The 21,050-nt window shown below is 44.6% G+C and overlaps 1 protein-coding gene across 4 annotated transcripts in view; it reads right to left on the bottom strand.

Moving 5' to 3' along the window:
• TUT1 (terminal uridylyl transferase 1, U6 snRNA-specific) overlaps nucleotides 1–21,050 on the bottom strand; it is a 688,083-nt gene that overhangs the window by 478,776 nt on the left and 188,257 nt on the right. Inside the window, exon 2 of one of the 4 annotated variants that reach the window (XM_069645197.1) lies at nucleotides 2,561–2,616. The exons of the other annotated variants lie outside the window; for them this stretch is intronic. Within the exon in view, the coding sequence (XP_069501298.1) occupies nucleotides 2,561–2,608 (48 nt within the window). The 5' untranslated portion in view covers nucleotides 2,609–2,616. The remainder of the gene's footprint in view (nucleotides 1–2,560; nucleotides 2,617–21,050) is intronic. 4 annotated transcript variants of the gene reach the window in all.

The following is a 21,050-nucleotide window of genomic DNA, read 5'->3' as shown; positions in this document are numbered from 1 at the left end:
ATAGTCTGGCGTGCATGAGGATTCGTAGGTTATTTACCATGTTGGAAGTCTCTGTTTGTGTTGACATGCCTGTTGGTCACTCCAGTTGTGGGTTGGTTGCGTTGCTTTCTGGGTGTGAGACCGTTATTTTGTTGTCATCCAATTGTGAATGTCTGTGAGACAGTTGCTGAGGCTTCTTGGTTCCTGGCTCGTGATCATCTTCACAATCAGTTGTGTGTCGTCTGCGTAGTTATAGGCAGTCAGTCCATAGGTTTGAATGATTTTCATCAAGGAGGACATGCAGATGTTGAAGAGCAGGGAGAAGGGGCGGGATCCCTGTGGAACTCTGCAGGAGATGTTTTTGGTGTTTAGGGCTAAAGGGGGTAAGTAGGTTCTTTCGGTTTCGATTTGTGAGGAATGAGGTAAGCCACCTTAGGGCGGATTCCTGTATGCCACATTCCATTTTGTCGAATACCACAAATATGTCCAGTAGGTACACACGATGTGGCCAGCCAGAAGGAGGACTCGGAACAGAGGACATGTCTGACTGCAGTTGCCACACTGACCCTATTTCTAAAAGGGAGTTCCCTTCCTAATCAAACTAAACTAAGATGCTGGTCTAAAGTCCAAAATAAAAATAGTCTTCAAATAAAAATAGTCTTCAGTTGTAACCTATCTACTACACTGGCCCTACCACTTAGTTAAAACTTAAAAAGAAATGTTAAGTTCCCTGCACATTTGCACCTTCACACAGGTACCTCTGTCTGTTCCAGACCTAGGAGAGATTTCTGGATCCAATGGTTTAGACATTAACAAAGGTTCCTTAACGAAAACAGTTCTCATTAGTTTATAAAACAAACACTTCTTCAAAATTTCCCATAGTTAAAAAAAGTCTAAAAACAAAAATGCCCAAACTTCTTTGTGGATGGATGTTTCCCTAATCCCTTTCCATCACCTTGGTCAATCTCTCCACACTCCGGACCAACACCCAGGGGCTCCTGTGCTACCAGCATATATGCTCTTCATTCTGCTTATTTTGCCCCTGTGGCTCCTTTGGGGTGCCCTGACCTCATATCTCACTTAGTGACCCCATATCTGCCCCCTTCTACTTCTGGTTTTCTTGGGTCCCTGTGACCCTTCTGGGGATTTATGTGCTGGATTTCTCCTTGATCTCAGCGGGAATGTCAGTTAAGTTTGCCTCCCCGGTCTTTCTGGTCAGCTCTTTTTTCATCTTGCTAGGGGGCTTGCGTGTGCTGGAGAATACACACAGGGTCTTCAGATCATTTCCTAACAGTATCCTACCAGGCACTTCAGACTGCACACTGACACGATTTTGAACAGTCATATCATTGCACTTAATGATGGCTGCCCCTATGGGGCACATTTGCACCGGGCTTCCTGCAAGATTAGTGGGACTTTTGGATCCTCAGGTTTGAAAAGACTGTATCCACCACAGTAATGATGGTCCCAGTGTCTCTGATGGCAGGGGTGTCCTGGCCATTCACAAGTACACTATCCTTATAATATTCTTTAGTGTCATAAGGGATGGCGTTATATAAGATACATTACTCACGGTAATCATATTTCTGATGCTTGTATCTGCTTAAATTGACATGCTGTGCATAGGCTGACATCTAGTGGAAGCTGCAGAATATTACAGTTGTTTTTGAAATTCGAAAAAGAATGTCGACAGGGTGTGCCAGTAATACTATCCCTAGTGTGACGTCCACTGAACCCATGGTCCTTCACCAATGGGTTCTTCAACTGGATTGTGAAGGCTGGCACCTGTCATTGTAGGTTCTCCCTCATGGGTGAAGGCCAAGGAGACAAAACCCTGAAGGTTTACCCATACATCTAGAATCCCCTTCACATGGTCACCAGACCCACAAACCACACATTTGCAAAATGCCCTTTGGTATGGGGTTTCTGGTAACCAGCCTCTTGTTTGGCTCCAGAGGGTTCACCAGCCCAATGAGGTTTATGGGAGAATGTCACCCCTATGATGTTTGGGGGGCTCTTTTGGTGGGGGATTAGTTGAGGGACTTATTGCATCTTTCGTATGCTTCTTTCCCCTCCCCCTCCTCCTTGTGAGGAGCCCCAGAATCCTCATGAGTAGACCTGCTGGCTACCCACAAGTTAGCAGCTAATGCTAACTTCTTGGTGTCAAGTTCTTTAGAGTCAGGCAGATGCTGAGCAGGCATCAAAAATGCTTTCTAGCATGGCAAGAGTTCTCATGCCCTCAGAAGCACACCCTATATAGTCCTTAATTCACACATCTAGGTTTTTCAGGCTTTCACACACACACAAGTGGACCATAAGACACCATCCTTTAGTCTGTAAAGGGTCTCTAAACTTTTCCAGGTATTGGGAAGGGGTCTTCCCAAACCTGGCTATGAAAGCTAATTTAACCAAATGGTAAGCTTATCTATCAGCATCATCCAACTCCATCACAGCCATTCTTGGGAAGCCTAGAGATGATCCAGGGAACAAAATCACTGTCACATATACCTTGCAACTCACATATAAACTCAAAGGTTTCTAACCAGTCAAGAATCTCAGTCTTCAGATCAAACACACTCACCAAGTCTTTGGGCAAATGTGGCTTCTGGATCCTGGAGACATCAGACATAGAAGACCCTGAAAGGGAAGAGGAGTCCAAACGTTTTCATTTCATACTCATACTGCATCTCCTTTTCTAGGAGTCTAAAATCCTTTTGCAGTTCCTTTTCTCTCCTTTCCGATTGCATTTCCAGTTTTCTGAATTCTAACTGCAGTTTCATCTTCTCAATTTCCAGAAGGACTTCTGACGACATGTAATAAGGCATTGTATGTATAGGGTGAAGAATTGGAGGGCACTACTACGACTTGCCATTTCTTCCTCCTCCTCCGACTCTTAACCCTCGGTTAGGTGAGGACTAAACTCTATATCTTGACCTGCATCAACTTCACACATATCAATATTAGGAGTAGGGGTGACAGGCCTACTCATTGAAACTTGGTGATCCAATAAGGTTTGGATCAATTCACTTTACTATCCTTTACAACCGTGATCTCTAGCTGTACACATTTCTTTAAGTGTATCTACTGCAAGATTGATAAGAGCCTCTGCTTTAAAGTTTTCCATGTTACAGGTGTTTAGTGGTTACAGTTTAGGTAAAACCATCCTTTTGGATGGATTCTCTGGATGTAGGTACAACTGAGAGTCAATGTAATCCAACACTACTAAGTCCCACCAGCTGTAACACCAGTGTCAGGGCAGTATTCCTAAGGTTTACCTGTGGGAAGAATGTATAAAACTATACCTTGGTAGACAGGCCCCAACCTCTAGTATAAGTCTGTACTACTCAAAGTTTTGTTAGTATGGCAGAGCAGCCCGGCGTACCTTAGGCGGGAGATGCAAGCTGTAGGTAAGTACAATGGACTCAGTAAATACATAGACCCCAAAAAAACTTTTAAACAGTTGTAGTTATTGTACAATAGATATGCATTTTACATACTGTGAAGGCATCAAGAAGCAATATAGACAGCAGATTCGATATTTACATAAAACACCTTTATTAACTTAAATGTTAGGATGGAAAAATGCCTAACTTGCCCAATGCTAAGGTGGATATTCCCTACCTAAATAAAACTAAGGAAAGTCTGAGTCAAAGAGTTCAACTGAAGAATCTGTGTCAAAACATACCTTGCCCTCACAACTAATATATAGAATGTGTAGGGAGGTCAGCAACCAAAAGAGAGTGTCCAACATAAAGTTCCAAGCCTCTTCCAGCTCTCTGCTTCCTTCCCTGTGTATAAAGTAGTTCCAAAAAAAAAGTGTCAAAGTTGCCTCTGTTGAGCTCAGGAAAAAGTAGTTTAACCAGTACTCGGGGTTCCTTTGCCCAGGTTCCAAGTAACACTGTTCCAAGCACCAAAAAGAAGCTTGGTCACAAGTCAATAAAGAGTTCAAGTCTCAGGGTTTCCTTCCCCAAGACTTAATTGCAGCAGCAGCTCTCATGGCTCCCTTCCCAAAACTTAGTTTCAGCACAAAATATCCTTTGTCTCTTAAAGTTTGTTGTCACTCTTGTGCCCTCTTTGTATGTGGAAATAGTGATGGTGTTGAAATAATCGTCCCCCTTTGTTTCAATATTCAAAATTCACAATTGTTTTCACTTGTAGGAAAAGTAGCATTCATTTTTAATATTCAGTATTAAATGGTTTGGCTTGAAATTAAAGCTCAATTTTAATTCTGAACTTAGTATGTAACAGTTCTTCTTACTTATGAGGTTTTCACTAAGTTCGGTATTCAAGAAAACAAAGCTTGCATTCAGTTTAGTCTTCAATAGAGGCGGTTCCCTTTGTTCATATTTTCATTCAGTTCGATATTCATTAAATATAGTTTGTGCACATTTTGGTCTTCAAAAGGCACAGGTTGGCTTGTTAAGATTTTAATTCAGTGTGATATTCAGAAAGCACATGGTTTGCAGTCAGAATGCCTTTCGTTCAACCCATGGTACAATATGTTCATCATTCACTTAACAAAAGTAATGTTTAACCTTCAGAGACTTTCAAAAAAGTGTTTTCTCCCACACGTGACTACTCTGATACAAAGTATTCTCAGGTAATTTTATTTTTTCATTAAATGATATAGTTTATATATATATTTCATTTCTACACATCATACAAGTCAATTTCCTTAAGTCCACACAATAAATCACAAAACAGTATTAATAACAGGAAAAAAAAAAGGAGGAAAATAAAAAAATAAAAAATAACAGGCTCAGCATCGTCATCCCAGGTCTCCCCTGTGGTCATAGTCAATTAGTCTTATTAGACCGTTTCATGTCATGGTCTAATATGTTAGCAATGAATTGCGTGAGCGTAAAAATTGATTTTTTGTCTTGCCCACTCAATGATTGATCCCATCTTGAGGCAGGTTCTAGTTGATTCATTGCGATTCCAAAAAAAGTACCAAACAGGGCTCTCTTATGGGCCAGCGCCGGACAAACCATGATTAAACGATACAATGTTTCAGGGACATCTAGCACCATACAAAAACGACAGTGACTTTCTGAGAATGGTAATTGCCTAATTTCAGTTAACCTTTCACGGGTCGGAAGTAAATTCAATCAGATCGTTAAAAATAGATCTCAAACTTTTGGGTCTGGAAATAAGCAGAAATATAAAGATGGTTCATTGATGCCTCTTAAATCAGCATCGCAATGGGTGTCCATGGCGTACTTTGATTTGTCTTCACATGTCTTCAGCCAGTCGTGCCTTTGCAACTTTACTTTGGCATGTTGTGGGCGATGCATTAACATGTTTAACCCACAGTTTCAGTTTGGTATTGTTCAATATATCCGTACTCCGTAGTATTTGAATGGGTGGTGGTTCCTCATCGGCAAGCACTTTTCGCAAAAGATCGAATTGTTTCCACCAGACTATAGAGTGCAAGGATTGCGTTGCGATTGCATGCCTTATTCGTGGCATCTGAAAATTCTTTGGTAACCGAAGTATTTTCCTGCAGAATATAGCTTCCCGTTTTTGCCAATTAATGTTGTCTGCACCCAACATGGCTACACTCCCATAGGTAATGATGGGCATCACCTTTTGACGATAAAAGGTGATTAATGGTTTCATAGAAAATGTTCCAAATTTTCTCTGAAGCAGACATCCCTGTCTTGCCAGAGACTGCGTTTTTCCTTCTACGTCGGATGCCCATTCGTTCTCGTTCGTGGACTGATTAATTAAGACTCCTAGGTATTTACAAGTGGCAACTTCATCCACTATTTTGCCATCAATTAGGAATTTATATTGCTTTTTTTTTTCTTTGTCATGGTCATGTATTTCGTTTTTGTTGGATTGACTTAAGCCATTGAAGGCCATATATTCTTCCATTTTCCACAGACTCACTTTTAGACCAGAGCTGGTTTTGTCCATCAATATAATGTCATCTGCGGAGATTAGGACCGGTGTTGGAACAAAGTTCATTTTTGAAGTGTTAGGCAGAATCCAGTGCAGTTCCCTTAGGGAGCACTACACCAGATTAGGACTACAGGTGAGAACAATAAATCCCCTTTGGTATCAGTCTGTACCACCAATATTTAGTTGGTAGCTGTGGCTGAGCAGTCAGACTTATCTCAAGAGGGAGATGAGCAGTATTCAGGGTTTACACAATAGGCCTACTGTACTGTGGCACAAGGAAACACTGACCAAAGCTTTGTAGTTAAAAAGTAGATATATATTTATTTTATACACTTCTAAGCAAACACATGTATCACAAGTATCAAGCTGGTTAAATTAAGTCAACGGAAAAATATACATACTCCCTATATAAAATTGCAGACCAAGTGAACCAGGGTGGAAACTGAGCAAAACGGCACAGTGACAACTACACACAAGGGATCCTCTAGCAATTTCTCACAAGGGAGGGAAAACACAAGTTATCTAGAAATAGGTTCTTATAACCCCTATCAACGCTTCCCATCAAGTGTGAACCAGTTCAGCCAGACAGTACATCAGTATAGGCAATACTTCAAATGAAAACTGAGCAAAATGGCATTTCACACTGATTATGCAGTGGGAAGGAAAGGGTAGTTATAAGAGAGGGTTGCACCACACAGTTCGAATGGAGAATCAATCTCGAGAAAGCAGGTCTAACAAATGTGACCAGAGTCAGTAGGCCTGTGCCAGAGTTAATGGTACAGGGCAAGGGCCCAGGAGCAAAAAATGATGTTGAAAAGGTGGATGCAAGAAGCGAAAGACCATGTTAAGAGAGAGGGGCGGCCAACCCAACAGGCAGGAAAAGGATTTAAAACACCTTTAGCACTACCGCGAAGAAAAGGCGGCCTGGCGGAACAATGTACCTTAAAAGTGAAGAAGTGGCTCCTGTGGTGGCGGTTGTTCCTGGTAGTTCTTGCAGTTCGGGTGATCCAGCAGAGGAAGAGAGGCTCTCGTCGTGGAGGAAGGTTCGAGGGACTGCACTACCCAGGGATGAAACCAGCCGCGGTGCTGCCAAACGAAGTTTAAAAGGTACGCTCCTTTAAATCGCAGTCCAGGTCGATAGCTGCTTGGCTATCCGGTCTCCAAGTGCAGGGCACTAGCGATTTGACCTCAGCAGGTTCGGGAAGGCGATTGGCAAACTGGTTGGCCCCACCAGCTCAAGGGAAGGAGGCTCTTTCAGATGAAGAACTCCTCTCGTCATGTGGAGAAAAGTGGTGAGACGCTGCAGCAGGGCTTCACCGGTGGTGGTAGTCGTCGCAGGTGTCTTTGGCTTCTCTCCTCTTCGGTTCCGTAGTTCCAGTGGCGACATCTTGCTCTTCCAGTCCTCAGGACCCTGCTTTTATGCAGAAAGAGACCCATTCATACAGGCTAGTCAGAAGCCCGCCAACGGACGAACAAAGGGTTAGGATCGTAGAGAAAGACACGAGAAAGAAGTTATATTAAAGTTCTGGCAAATAAAACCTACCGGAGAAAAGTTAATTTTAAAATGCACCGGCGGTATGTTAGAGGCTGTCAGAAAAAGTGGTAGCCTCGAACAATGGGAAAATCCCATAGGGAAATATTTGCGGTTGAATATTTATGGTAGTAAGCGCTGCCACCTCCCAGAACATTTTGAAAGAGGGACTTTAAGGTACCCCCTCGAAAATGAACATAGGGGAAAAACTATTAACCTCTTCCAGTACTTCCATAGTAAGATGGGTTGTACTGGTTAAGTTCATAAAAATCGACTAATAAAGTCAATGGGGACTTTACAGGCCCTGGGAGACAGTAGTCGGACCCAGGGTAAGGAGTCTATGTTTGGGGGTCGCTATGACACCCCTTTGTGACTGCACTGAAGGTGCTGTGTAACACATGTGAATAAAGATGGTTCCTATGGGGGAGAGAAAATCCCATAGGCATTAAACACAAAAATAGCCTAGAACACACATAGCAAAAAATGCCTAAGAGTGGGAAAAAGAGTCTCACTCCTAGCAGGTAAAAAGAAACAAACCCTTAAAATCCAGCAAAGCTGCTGGGGGACTCTATAAGTAAGGGAAATTAGCCATAGTATGAGAATTCTCCCTAACATGGAGGATTAAGAGCGGGATCTTTGATGTTATCTTTGAAGTCCGCTGTAAATAAACTGTACAAGGTGGCTGCCAACGGACAACCCTGTTTCAGGCCATTCCATGTTTTAATTGCCAAAGCTGTTACACCATCTTTTCAGAGTCTAATTGTGATTAATGTATTTGAATACAAAAGTTTGATGGGTTCAATTATCTCTGCTGGGCATTTCCACACTAACAATTTGGGCCATAATTTCTGCCTTTTATGGAATCAAATGCCACAGTGAGATCAACGAAAATTGCATATACAATAGACTTTGTTGACAATGCTTCATGTTTGATCAGATTTAATGCCAAGAGATTGATGTTAGTGCATACATTAGCAGTAAAGCCCGTCAGTCTTGTTGCCAGCCGGTTGGTTTGTCTTGCCCAATCCTTCAATTTCTTCAAGAGAAACGAGGCAAATAGTTTGCCCTATGGGTCAAGTAGAACTATGGGCCGATAGTTGGCAGGCTCATCGCGGGGCCCGTGTTTGAAAATTGGAATGAGAGTTAATTTCTTCCATGATGACGGAATCTGGTTTAATTTGTTAATCAACCTCAACAGTTGCTCCATCATGTTTGCCCAAGCGTCAGGATGTTGTTTTAGGGCCGCAACGGATGGCCATGGGGTCCAGGAGCCCACAACCCTTTCAGTCGCTGTATCATTTCAAGAATATCTTCATTTCTCCATTGCAGATTCCATTTTTGTGGGGGCTTTTGCTGGTAAACATCCTGCGATTGTTTTTTGTATAAAGTGGAAAAATGACCAATCCACTTATCTTCTGATGCATTTGAGACTGTTGGTATTGGGAGTTGTTATTCAAGAGGTGCCAGAAATCTCTCAGACTCCGATTTTTGAACGTTGCCAGGATCATTTTGAACATTGCCAGCATCAATTCAGCGTCATTTTGTAACATCGTCATTAAGTGAGATTGTTTCCAATTGGAGTAGACTTATTATTATTACTTGTTTGGCTTTTTTGATAATTTTCAGGATTATCAACTTTTTTAAATATCCGTATGGTTTTCCGTAGTATTTTCTTTTTACCAGTTAATTCAGGGTTATACTGGTGCTTATGCAAGGTTGGGCCTGCAAGGGGATGTGACTTCTGAAAAGGCACAACTAGCCAGTCATAATTCAGTTTTGTTACATCATGTTGGCCATTGATTTGTCCTTTATTATCAAGTAGATGAATATTCAGATACCCACAATCAGCTCCAGATTTGCATGTATGTCTCCTAGTTCGTCTATTGTCAGGAATACGGCATCTATGTAATTATCATCGTTTATTGCAGCAGGGTTCCAATAGATGTTAACAATAGCTATATATCTATCAGCTGGCTTTCTGTTCATGTGTAGATTCTCGTGATTCAATTTGCCCTGAATCTTTAAGATGGTGTATTGGATCCAATAATTTACATTCACTGATGATACCAAAGCCCAATCTGAATCGGTTTTAATCAAAGTGATCAGCCCTGCCGAAGGGCGGCCTTGTGTTTTGTGTATAGCCAGGTTCAAAAAGGTTCTATAGCCATCACAGCATGGGGCAACCCTCAGCCATGTCTCTTGGAGACATAATTTGGAATGATGTCAAGTCAGGTGCTGGCTGATCAAACGGATGCGAATGGCCTCTCGTGTTCCACGAGCAAAGTGACCAGCTCGCAGCCTTCTCTACGCTTAGTGGTTATGAGTTTTGATTCATTCTCTCTGGGATGCAATCTCGGTTGTCATCAAATTCCCGATGAAAGGGGTTTCTGGGTTGTTGATCTCTTGGGCTACTCCTGTCACTTTCAATTGACGCTTCGCCAGTCACTGATGGCCTATTTCTTTCCAAGTACATAATTGGTGCAGCATTTCTACTGTCTGCGCTATGCACCTCATCTCGTGTTGAACTAACTTTAGCAATGCCCTTTGTTTGTCTCCCATTTGGAATAATCGCCTTTATTTGCGAACAGTTAAATCCTAATTTAGTTACGGTTTTTGTCATTGCCAATATTCTGTTCATCGCTGTAATCTCCAAGAATTCGATTCTTACATTATCCAATAGATTCTCTTTGTCAAAAATCACCACCTTAATATCCTCTGACTCAATGTCCTTTAGTTGTGGAATAGCCTGAAAAAGGAGCAGCACGTTTGTGGGATTTCTTGCTACCCTTATGGCAAAGATAGGTTTGTGGATCATCGGATCAACAAACGTTGCTAGCTTTAGGTCATCAAATGATACGTTGCACCTTTCGACAGACTGGCATCTCGAGTGCACATTATTTTGTGAGTTAGGTGTGCCGCTGTACACTGTGCTCTTGTCCCCTATGGCAGACTCACCTGTTTCTGAAACTGTCCTTAGAGAAAATATACTTCTGGAAGAGCAACCTAAGAACACATCTGAGATCTCTTTGCAGGAAAGTTCCAAAACAATTGAGGGATCTTTGTCCTCTGTTGGACATTCGTCAATTATGATGAAATTTGATTCATTTGGGATTGATTGCATCACAGTCTCACTTGATTCAGACGAATTGATGAATATTGATAAATCTAGTAACTCTTCTATTTGAGGGTCTCTTACATGTTGATCGCGTTGGACGGGTTTCATGCAGGTGGTCTGCTGGGTAGTAATATTTGTCTTGTTATCCTTTACGATCTTGGTTAATCTTTCATGAATCGATGAACCAACTGCAGGTATCGCCTGTGGTGGAAGGGTTATATATCGCAGAAAGGCCTTCAAGCCCGTTTGTTTGGCACGCTTTTTCCCCCATTTAGGTGGTTCCTTGCATGACACTGTTTCCTTTCCTTTTTTCAGGAATATTTGAAATGCATCCACTGATGATTTTACCATATTGGTGGATGTCGTTATCTGGGGTGGTGCAAGGTTAGATGCAACTATAGACCTGGCATCTACACTATTTATTTGTGGCGTCGCTACTTTGCTGATTTCTCTTGCAACAACAGTAGATGATGTTGGCAGGTTGACTTCCTCGTTTGGATTCCTGTGAGCCTGCAAGGCTCTTTGATTTGATGGTAAAACTGTCAGCCATGTGATCATGTCGGCTGTCAATTGCTGATTCTCTGATCTTTCTTGTTGAGCAATCTTGAATAGTCTTCCTTGCCATATACGAGATTGTTCAGCTTCCTGGTCTAGACGCTTCTCCATGTTGGTAATGAAGTTTTCTATGTAGACTTGCTTTGTGTACATCATCGCCAGGAGGGTGGCTTGATCCTTTATGTTATCATTATTTATTTCATGCAATTTCATGAATGGGATCATTGAATGAGAGATAATTGATGTAAACATGTTTTGGAGGTCCAACATCGTTGTAGTAATCCATCATGCTCTTCATTCATACCATGCTTTCTTTCTGATTCCTCTACATCTCTTGGAACCGGGTGTTTCGCACTCAAATTGGGACTGTTGTGGCCTGTTGGGATGTTGGGTGCCTTACTTTCATACAGGAACGGATTAGTAGACACATCTGACATTGACCTAATCATTGGGTCCTCCTTGGCCATTGCTGAATGGACCCTTTGGCGCTTCATTGCAGTAGCTGCGGGAGTTGACGCGCATATCGGTTCCGCGGGTCTCTCAGTTAACACACTGCCAAAAACTTCTTTTATCAAGATAAGACATCAGAGATTCTATCTCAGTATTGTCAAGAGATAGACAGGCTGCTCTGATGGATTTGATAGGAGGGAGCAGCCAAGGAGCGTTTCCACCTTCTTTTACTTTCACATGAAGTTGGAGCCATTTAAGTTTTGCTTTTTCTTTTTTGGACATATCAGATGCCTCTGCAAACACGGAAATTTCCTGACCCACATCTTTCGTAGAATGAAGCCCCTGTGATGCCAGTGACGCAAGATTGTTAGCCATCGCCATTTCTGTTTGCGTAAATCGCTGTGGGATCTCAATAGGGCACCTCTGTACATGTAAGAGCTGATGCTTATTCTCCAGATCTTTTGTAGTGTGTAATGAAGAAGCGTTGTGTAAGGGATGTGAGTTGTTGCCCTGCTCACTATCCCGTAAACATGATGCTTCCTGGTTATCCTTGGGTTCATAATAATAAATTGGACTTGTGTCGATCTCCACCTGCTGCATGTTGGGAGGCTTGGAGACACTCCATCATCCTTAGACTGCATGGAGGCTACAATATTCTTACGCAGTAGAAGATTTACTTCAGCGCCTTGATTACTACTGCTGTTTGGAGCCATTTCTTCAATCATGTTACTATCTCTCATCACAGAGGCTAGATCACTCATCCTCTGGGCAGTATGTTGAGCAGAGGGCGCCGATTCTGAGATAGTTACGGCTATATTTGCAGGGGTAGCTATATCTGTACCTTGGATTCCAGAGGGGATCGGTAGCTGCATCAAACCCCGGGGTTCTGGTCTTTTTGGTTTAATCGATGACAGAGGTAGAAATCACTTCATGCTCAGGTTTTGAAGGGCATTTTTCTTTATCCCCTGTTTCGATAAGGATTGTTCTATGGAAGTCTGTGTAGGCTCCAGTTGTATTGAGCTTCTCAACATCACTTTGGCACACTGTCTTGTTTGTGGTCCCGAAGTGGAGGCTGCCTTGAGCCTATGTGCCACCCTTGTAGCACAATTTGGCACTGCCATTGGCTAGAAAACTTTAGCTGCTGCAGGAACAGTGCGTCAGGAAGGATAGGCAAGCGCTATTCGAGAGTGTTTACGATAGAACAGACTTTCCTTTCCGTCGCCTTTGGTAGGCGAAAGGGGACGCGCAAGATCAAAGGGGTAGGATCCCCGTAGTCTCTCGAGCGTATAAGTTAGATGATTCGAGTGCTCCTACTCAAAGGAATGCTTTCCAGCTGCCGATTCCTGCCACTCTCCACGAAAACTGCAGTAAGAGGGACTGTGATCGGGCTAGGGCCCGGTTCGCCACAGAGATGGGGACTAATCCGGTGCTTTCACTCAGTGAGGCCGCCGGGCCACTCGCCGGAAGCCTCAGGTAATGGGTACACGGGTGCCAGTTAGCCAAACTTACTGCACCCTGTCTCTGTGTTCACCAGCAAACTAACAACTGGTGGTTTAGGTATTTAAATTCAAACTGGATTGAACAGGAGACCTTTGAAAACCTGTTTCTCCAAACACACGCCCCCTCCGATACAATGTATTTCCCCCTCAGCTCAGTGTTATGCTTGCGCACAGGGTTTCTCAATCGAAATAAAATCACTGGTCACATTCAAAGCCATCTGGGTCAGGCGGCCTTCTGCTCCTCATGTCCGGGGTCTCACATCTGCCCCTTAGGCACCCCTCTGTCCGTGTCTCAGCACAGGGGAATGAGCATCTTAAACAAATGTAAAAGGGACAGCTTCTCCACACGCCTACCTTCGTAACGTTCGGTTTCCTGGACAGAGTCCCAACTCCCTCCCCACACTTGCACCAACCTTACTGCTGCTGTTCTACGTACAGGCTTTCCGGTTGCCTCCTCTTCCTCCTCTCATACTGCTCGGCTGGTCTCCATTTATACACCTGTATAAGGCTGCAGGTGTTAGTATTCAACTAGCCCTGCCTGACCACAATTAATGGGCCATGGCTGACCCTGACAGTTCCTAATAGGCATCTTCTTTGTCCTAGTACCAGAGTGGTGAAAGAGCATGGTCTTTGTAGGTCTTAGTTGCTTCTTCATCCCAGTACTGTCAAATGTCAAATGGGGAGAAATGAGGGGAACAGGCTTACAACAGCCCATGATGATGGGACAGGGGTTGGGGTTGTCACTCACAGAAAAAGAGGGATACCATGTCTCACCCAAGGGTACCACACTTCCATTCCCCAAGGACCCTCCACCCAGGTGGTCCTCTCTCACTTCTCCGACCCCATAATCGGGATCCAATAGCGATGGCCTTTCCCTGGCCACCTGCGTAGAGGAGCCAAGGGGTTTAAGATTGAGAATACCCTTTGGTTATTCACAATACATATGGTAAGGTTATTCAGCTTAGTAAGAACTATTCTAACTTGCCAACACAATAGAAAAGAAATGCAATACTGCAGGTGAGCAAATCATAAGTAAAGAATTATACCATGAACACAGTTCAAGGTAAGAAAAATAATGTTTTATAATAACTCAGAAAATGTTCTGTTGTAGGAATAAAAAGTTTCAACCACACCAACAATTACTGGGCATTACTTTAAGAGATTTGTATTACTTTTCAGAGGCCTCACGGCTTCTAGATCGAGTTGTTCAAAGTCACATTGGAGGTAAAGCAGGTAAGGAAAAGCAGCAGAAAAGGTCAAGTTCCAGAGAATTCTTCAATTACAAGTGAGATGTGTTTGTGGGTCAAAAAGGTCTCGGGGACCTTGAGAAGAACAAGTTACTTCTTACCTGGTAACGTTCTTTCGATGGGATGTTCCTCCGACGTATTCCTTATCTATGATATTTGTATCTCCAGCTTGCTGGCCACGGAATTTTTTTTTCCAGTAGAGGGCGCTGTGCGTCGACGTCCGTCGAGTAGGTGTTCCTCGACAGCCACCGTATCGATGCCGACGTCCTCATGCCTATAAATGGCCACGCGCAGCGTCCGTTGCTCAGTTCCGTTTTGTAGAGTAAGGTTGTTATTGCATGAATGGTTACTACCCTTGAAGGAGCGTAAGCTGAAACCACAAGGGAAATGTTACTGCGGGGATGGATGGGAGGGGCGATAAGAAATACGTCGGAGGAACATCCCATCGAAAGAACGTTGCCATGTAAGAAGTAACTTGTTCTTTGAAGGGATTGTGTCCTCCGACATATTCCTTATCTATGATAGACTCCCATAGCAGTGGTATGTGATTGGAGGTGGGAGTAAGAGATGCCAGATTACTCTTTAAGAATGAACAGAGTGTAACACAGCTTTGCCAAATCTAGTCTCTTGACTAGAGGAGGAATCCAGGCTATAAAATTTGGTAAAGGTATGTGCGGACGACCATGTGGCAGCCGCACATATGCTGCGATACCCCTGGTCGAATGAGCCCTTAGATTTTGAGGGGGCTCTTTCCCTGCCAGTTTGTAGCATTCCAGAATGGCTAAAATAATCCATCTGGAGATGGTTTGTTTGGTTATTGGCAATCCCAACTTATGTCCTGAGTAACCTACAAAGAGTTGGTCTGCTTGTCTAATTTTAGCAAGTCTACTGATATAAAAACTCAAGGCTCGCTTAGGGTCCAGCCTGTGTAGTCTCTCTTCCTCTTTCCCCGGATGGGGAGGAGGATAGAATGAAGGTAAAGTAATCTTCTGAGTAATGTGAAATTCAGAAACTACCTTTGGGAGGAAGTTGGGCTTCACCTGTAGAACGACTTTGTCCTTGTGAAAAATTGTATGAGGAGGTTCACAAGATAGGGCTTGCATCTCGCTAACCCTTCTAGCAGATGTTAATGCTACCAATAAAACAGTTTTGAGGGTGAGAAACTTCAATGAACAAGAGTGGAGTGGTTCAAATGGAGCACCCTTTAGGAAGTTTAAAACTAGATTCAAGTCCCATAAGGGAACTTGGAATGGTCTTGGAGGGTAAACATTAGTTAGACCTTTCAGGTATTGTATTACCAATGGAATTTTGAAATATGAAGGCTCCTCTGCAGTGCGCTTAAAGACCGATAGCGCTGCGAGATAGCCCTTAATAGTGCCAACTTGAAGGCCTGAATTTGCCAAATAAAGTAAGAAGGATAACACCGCAGGTGTACCACATGAAAAGGGTTCGATATTCTTTTCTCTGCACCAGCGGCAAAATGTATTCCAACGGCAGCGGTAGAGTTTTAGTTGCTGGCCTTCTGGCCGAAAGCAACATCTCCATGACGTCATCTGGAAGGTCCCAATCGTTGTACCTCAACCTTTCAGATACCAAGCGTGAAGGTTGAGGGTCTTGATGGCTGGATGGAGAACCTGACCTCCCTTCTGTGAGAGAAGATCCTCTCTGTACGGTAGACGAATTGGAGGATGGATGGACATGTCCAGAAGGTCCGGGTACCACGTTCTCCTGGCCCAATCCGCGGCAATTAGGATCATGGTCTTCCGAAACCTTCTCAACCTCCTGATCATTTGAGAAATGACAGGGACCGGAGGAAGCGCGTACAGAAGTGGGAACTCCCAGTCCATTACGAACGAGTCTCCTAGAGCTCCTCTCGGGGGAAATTCCCTTGAGCAAAATCTGTCGCACTTCCTGTTGATACTGGTGGCAAACAGATCCACTTGAGGGGTTCCCCAAAGGGCGAAGAGCTCTTGAAAGACTTCCAGAGCTATCTCCCACTCGTGGGAGACTGTGTTTTGCCTGTTCAGAGCGTCCGCTGTCAAGTTCTTCTCTCCGGCTAGGTGAATTGCCGATAGAGAGATTCCTTCCTGAATTGCCCAAAACCAGAGCTGCATCACCTCTCTGCACAGTGGCAGTGACCCTATGCCTCCTCTTTTGTTGAGGTAGTGCATGGCCACTTTATTGTCCGTCATTATCAGGACGTTTCTCCCCCGTATAGACGGCAGAAAAGCCTTCAGTGCCAGTCTGATGGCTCTCAGCTCCAACAGGTTGATGTGTAGTCTGGACTCCGATGGAGACCAACGACCGCTGATGGTCAAGTCGTTGGCATGGGCTCCCCACCCTGTGAGTGAGGCGTCTGTGACTACTGTTATCTCCGGCCATGGTTGCCAAAACAGTTCTCCTTTCAAGATGTTCTCTGGAGAGGCCCACCATTGAAGGTTGTGGGCTACCTTGTCCGGAATCCGGAGGAGATCTGTCATCCTCCCTGAGAATTGTGACCACTGAGTTCTCAGTGCCCACTGAAGGGATCTCATTCTCAGGCGAGCTTCTGGCACAAGGGATATGCAGGATGCCATGAGGCCTAGCAACCTCAAAAAGTCATAGGCTGGGAGACGTTGGGCATTTTGAAACCTGGTGACCATCTGCAGAATATCTTGAGCCCTCACCTCTGGTGGCAAGGCTTTTCCCAGGGACGTGTCCAGGACTGCTCCAATGAACTGGAGTCTCTGTGATGGTATCATCTGTGACTTCTTTAAATTGAGGGAGAAGCCCAGCTTGTGAAGGAAGTGGCAGACATAATCTAGTTGGATCCGAGCTTGTTCCGAAGAAACTGCTCTGATCAACCAATCGTCCAGGTAGGGGTAGACGTGAATCCCTTCCCTCCTTAGACTTGCAGCCACAACCGACATTAGCTTGGTGAAGACCCTCGGGCGGAGATCAGCCCAAATGGCAGAACTCGAAATTGATAGTGAGAGTTGCCAATTGCGAACCTCAGGTATTTCCTGTGCTTGGGATGGATTGGCACATGGAAATAAGCATCCTGAAGGTCCAAAGATACCAACCAGTCCTGAAGCTGAAGGGCCTGAAGGATCTGAGACAGAGTTACCATCTTGAACTTGTCCTTCCTGAGGAACTTGTTCAATTCTCGTAAGTCCAGGATGGGTCTCAGTCCTCCGTCTTTCTTTAGTATGAGAAAGTAGGGGGGGGGGGGAGTACCAGCCCTTGTTCCTGTCCGCTACAGGTACCAGTTCTATGGCACCTTTCTCTAGCAGGTCTACAATTTCCTGCAAGAGGAGCGGATCCGGCACTTTCAGAGAGCTGTTCCCCGGTGGATGGCTCTGAGGGATGCGTAGAAAAGGCAGGCAGTAACCTTGGGCAACTGTCTCCAATGCCCAAGCATCTGACGTAATAGCCTGCCATTCCGTCAGATGGTGAGTTAACCTGCCCCCTACAGGTGTCTGGTGATGGGAGACCTCAGAGTGGTTTGGGAGCAGCTGATGCAGTTGCAGAAGGTAAAGCGGCTCCTGCTCCTGCGGCTTTCTTTCCTTTACCCCGTCCACCACGGGTAAATTTTCCTTGGCCTCTTTGAGCCGGCCGTCCTCTGCCTCTTCCATATGAGGAATAATAGCGAAAGGACCTTCCTCTCCAAGAGGATCCTGAGGGACGAAAATTAGTTTGTCGGATAGCAGCTCCTAGTGACTTGGCTGCTGCTTTAGATGTTTGCAGTTTTTCCAAACTGTCATCCGCCTTTTTACCAAACAGGGAAGAGCCGTCAAATGGCATATTCAAAAGTCTGGCTTGTACGTCAGAAGCAAAGCCAGACTTTCTCAACCACGCATGCCTGCGGATTGTGGTACTTGCCACCATGGCCCTGCTGATACTATCAGCAGAATCAATGCCAGTTTGAAGGGACTCACACATTGCATCTTTACCATCTCTGATGATATTTAAAAATGCGTCCCTTTCTTCTCCTTCCTGGAGGCAGTCAGCCGCTGATGAAGCACACTCCCAAAGAGTGTGGCTGAACCTAGCGAGCGTACAAGTCGCATTAATAGATTTTAAAGCCATGCTACAGGCCGAGAAGACTTGCTTAGCCATAGCATCATATTTTTTATCATCCCTATCCTGTGGAGCAGTGGGGTATGCAGATGTACTGCCTGATGAAGATGAAGTTGCAGCCTGGACCACCAGACTCTCTGGAGTAGGGTGCTTAGATAGGTATTCAGGATCAGCAGCAGATACCCTATATTTCGCTGACAACTTCTTGTTAACCACAGGGACAACTTCAGGAGTTTCCCAGTTAGTTACAATCTTTCTTTGTAAAGCAGAATGAAAGGGACCACAGGATCCTCCTGTGGACCTTTATCCAGAATATGTGAGGTCATCCTGTTGAAAAACAGGTGAAGGCACAGACCAACCCATGAACTCCATAATTCTTGACATTAGGGTTCTATAAGGGGCTTCAGCATGTTCCCCTGGGTCTGGTTTGACAAATTCCACTTCTGGGGAGGTGTCTAGGCCACTTGCTTCCTGTAATGCATCCTGAAGGTCTTTCAACCTTCTTTCCTCAGAGGCAAAAGTCTCTGGTTCAGGTGATGTGGTCCTCTGCAGTCCAAAAGGCCTTTCTTGATCAAAATCTTCCCTTTCTTCATAAATTGAAGTTAAGGGAGGATGCTCTGGCCTGTGAAATGGTATAAAACCCATCTATAAGGCAGAGGGAGCCATCATCAGTGGCCTTGAAAAGGTCGATGTCGTGGACGCCGATGTAAAAATCCTCGAAGGCGCCGACAAAGGCGTCGAGAAAACTGGAAGAGGCCTCGAGGAACTCGAGAGGATCGGAATCCTGCTCGAGGATGTCGACGACGTTCTCGATGTCGTGTCGGAGGCTCTCGTGTAACCGATGGCTGTGGAGTAGCTGTGGGTTTTTCTTTTATCGGCGTCGATGTCGACGCCGGCGTCGACTCGATTGACGGATGCGTCGAAGAACCCTTCGATAACGGCGTCAATGGCGCTGATCTATGCTTCGAAGGGGCTTTCGACAATGGTGTCGAAGATGCTTTACTTCCCGATGGCTCATGGTGCTTTTTGGTCGACTCTTTCGCCGGGTGCTTCGACTCGCGGCGTTTAGATTTTTTGGGCTTTTCACCCGGGTTATCACCCTCAGCTGACTTCGAGGGGTTCGAGGCCGCTTTCTCGAAGACGCTTAGCATCTTTTTTCTGAATTCCTCCCACTCAGCCTGAGAGCTGTGTTTTGTGGGGCAATTTACTCTTTCAGAGGAACTAGAAGATTACGACAAAGGAGATCTTCTACGTCGCTTTTTCGAGTGTCTAGACCTCGCCGAGTGGTGGGAGCCACTTCGAGACCTAGACCGAGAATGCTTTCGACGGTGAGGAGACGAATGTCTCGACTCTACCGTGGAAACTTTCGAGGAAGTTAAAACTGACTTACCTCTCTCGAGCTTCCCCTTACGCTCCTTCAAGGCTTTCGCCGTCATGGATAGGTATTCCTCACACTCCGAACACTGGTGTTCGATTCCCAGACACCACAAACAGATCCTGAGGATCCGTCAATGACATTTTCTTCCCACAGTCTCGGCATTTGTTGAAACCGGACCGAGGAGTCGTCGGGTCGGAGGAGGAAGCCATCGAGTACGAGCTGGTTTTCTCGAGGAAATATGAATATATTTCGACTGACGAACTGAGCAACGGTGTTCCGAGGCACACGAAGCCCGGAAAAACGGAACTGAGCAACGGACGCTGCGCGTGGCCATTTATAGGCATGATGACGTCGGCGTCGATACGGTGGCTGTCGAGGAACACCTACTCGACGGACGTTGACGCACAGCGCCCTCTACTGGGAACATTTTTTTCCGAGGCCAGCAAGCTGGAGATACAAATATCATAGATAAGGAATACGTCGGAGGACACAATCCCTTCGAAAGGCTCCTTATGGGTGTTACGGAAGATTGTATGCGGTACCCTTTGGATGCACTACAACAACCCCGACTTCCTTTGGTATAAGCTTGTACTACAGAGATTGGTAGTGTGTTGAACAGCCAGGATTATCTCAAGAGGGGTCAATGTGAGCTGTAGGGGAGTTACACAGAGATTCACAGTGAAAAGTATTCAATTAAACACAAGGTTTCTTGAATAAACAATTATTAATTTATTTATCAGTCAGGTAGGTTAAGCCTTCTTCAGAAAGGAGCAATATAACAGTAACACCCAAATATACTTCACAAAATACACCCTCTTAATATTTCTAAATCAGTCAGTACCCTTTTGGGATGGCCCACAGACGCAACCTACACCCTCAGGTGACTTCAACAGCTAGGGTGCTGGGGACATTAATATATCACTGTTGCATTTAGAATCATTTAGGAGTAAGTCAAAGGAAAGGGTTATTAGAACATACAAGAGACCACAAATACTTTCAGATCCCCAAATAAGAGCCATTCAGTGGAACAGGCTAAGCCAAAATCAATGGGCAAAAGTCTATATAAGCTGAAGCACTTCTTTGCAGGTAAGTAAGAAAAGTCTTTGCACAATGTTTTAGAAGTCTTTCAAGAAAAAGAAAATCAATGTAGGGCCACAAGCTGTTAGACTTGTGAGTAGTAGAAGATGCAAGCAACTTTTCAGCAAGAGGTAAGTTCTCTCTTAGACTTTTACAGTACCTTTGTATTGAAGAAAAAGTGCAGCAGATCTCGCTGTTCCTGAGCCTCAGCCGTGGGGACAAGAGGGAGGACTTCTGCGGACTCCTGCACTGCAAT

Source organism: Ambystoma mexicanum, chromosome 2p, assembly GCF_040938575.1.
Source record: "Ambystoma mexicanum isolate Mex_15411 chromosome 2p, UKY_AmexF1_1, whole genome shotgun sequence".
NCBI lineage: Eukaryota > Metazoa > Chordata > Amphibia > Caudata > Ambystomatidae > Ambystoma > Ambystoma mexicanum.
The sequence above is the reverse complement of the archived record's forward strand: the minus strand, read 5'-3'. Positions and strand labels throughout refer to the sequence as shown.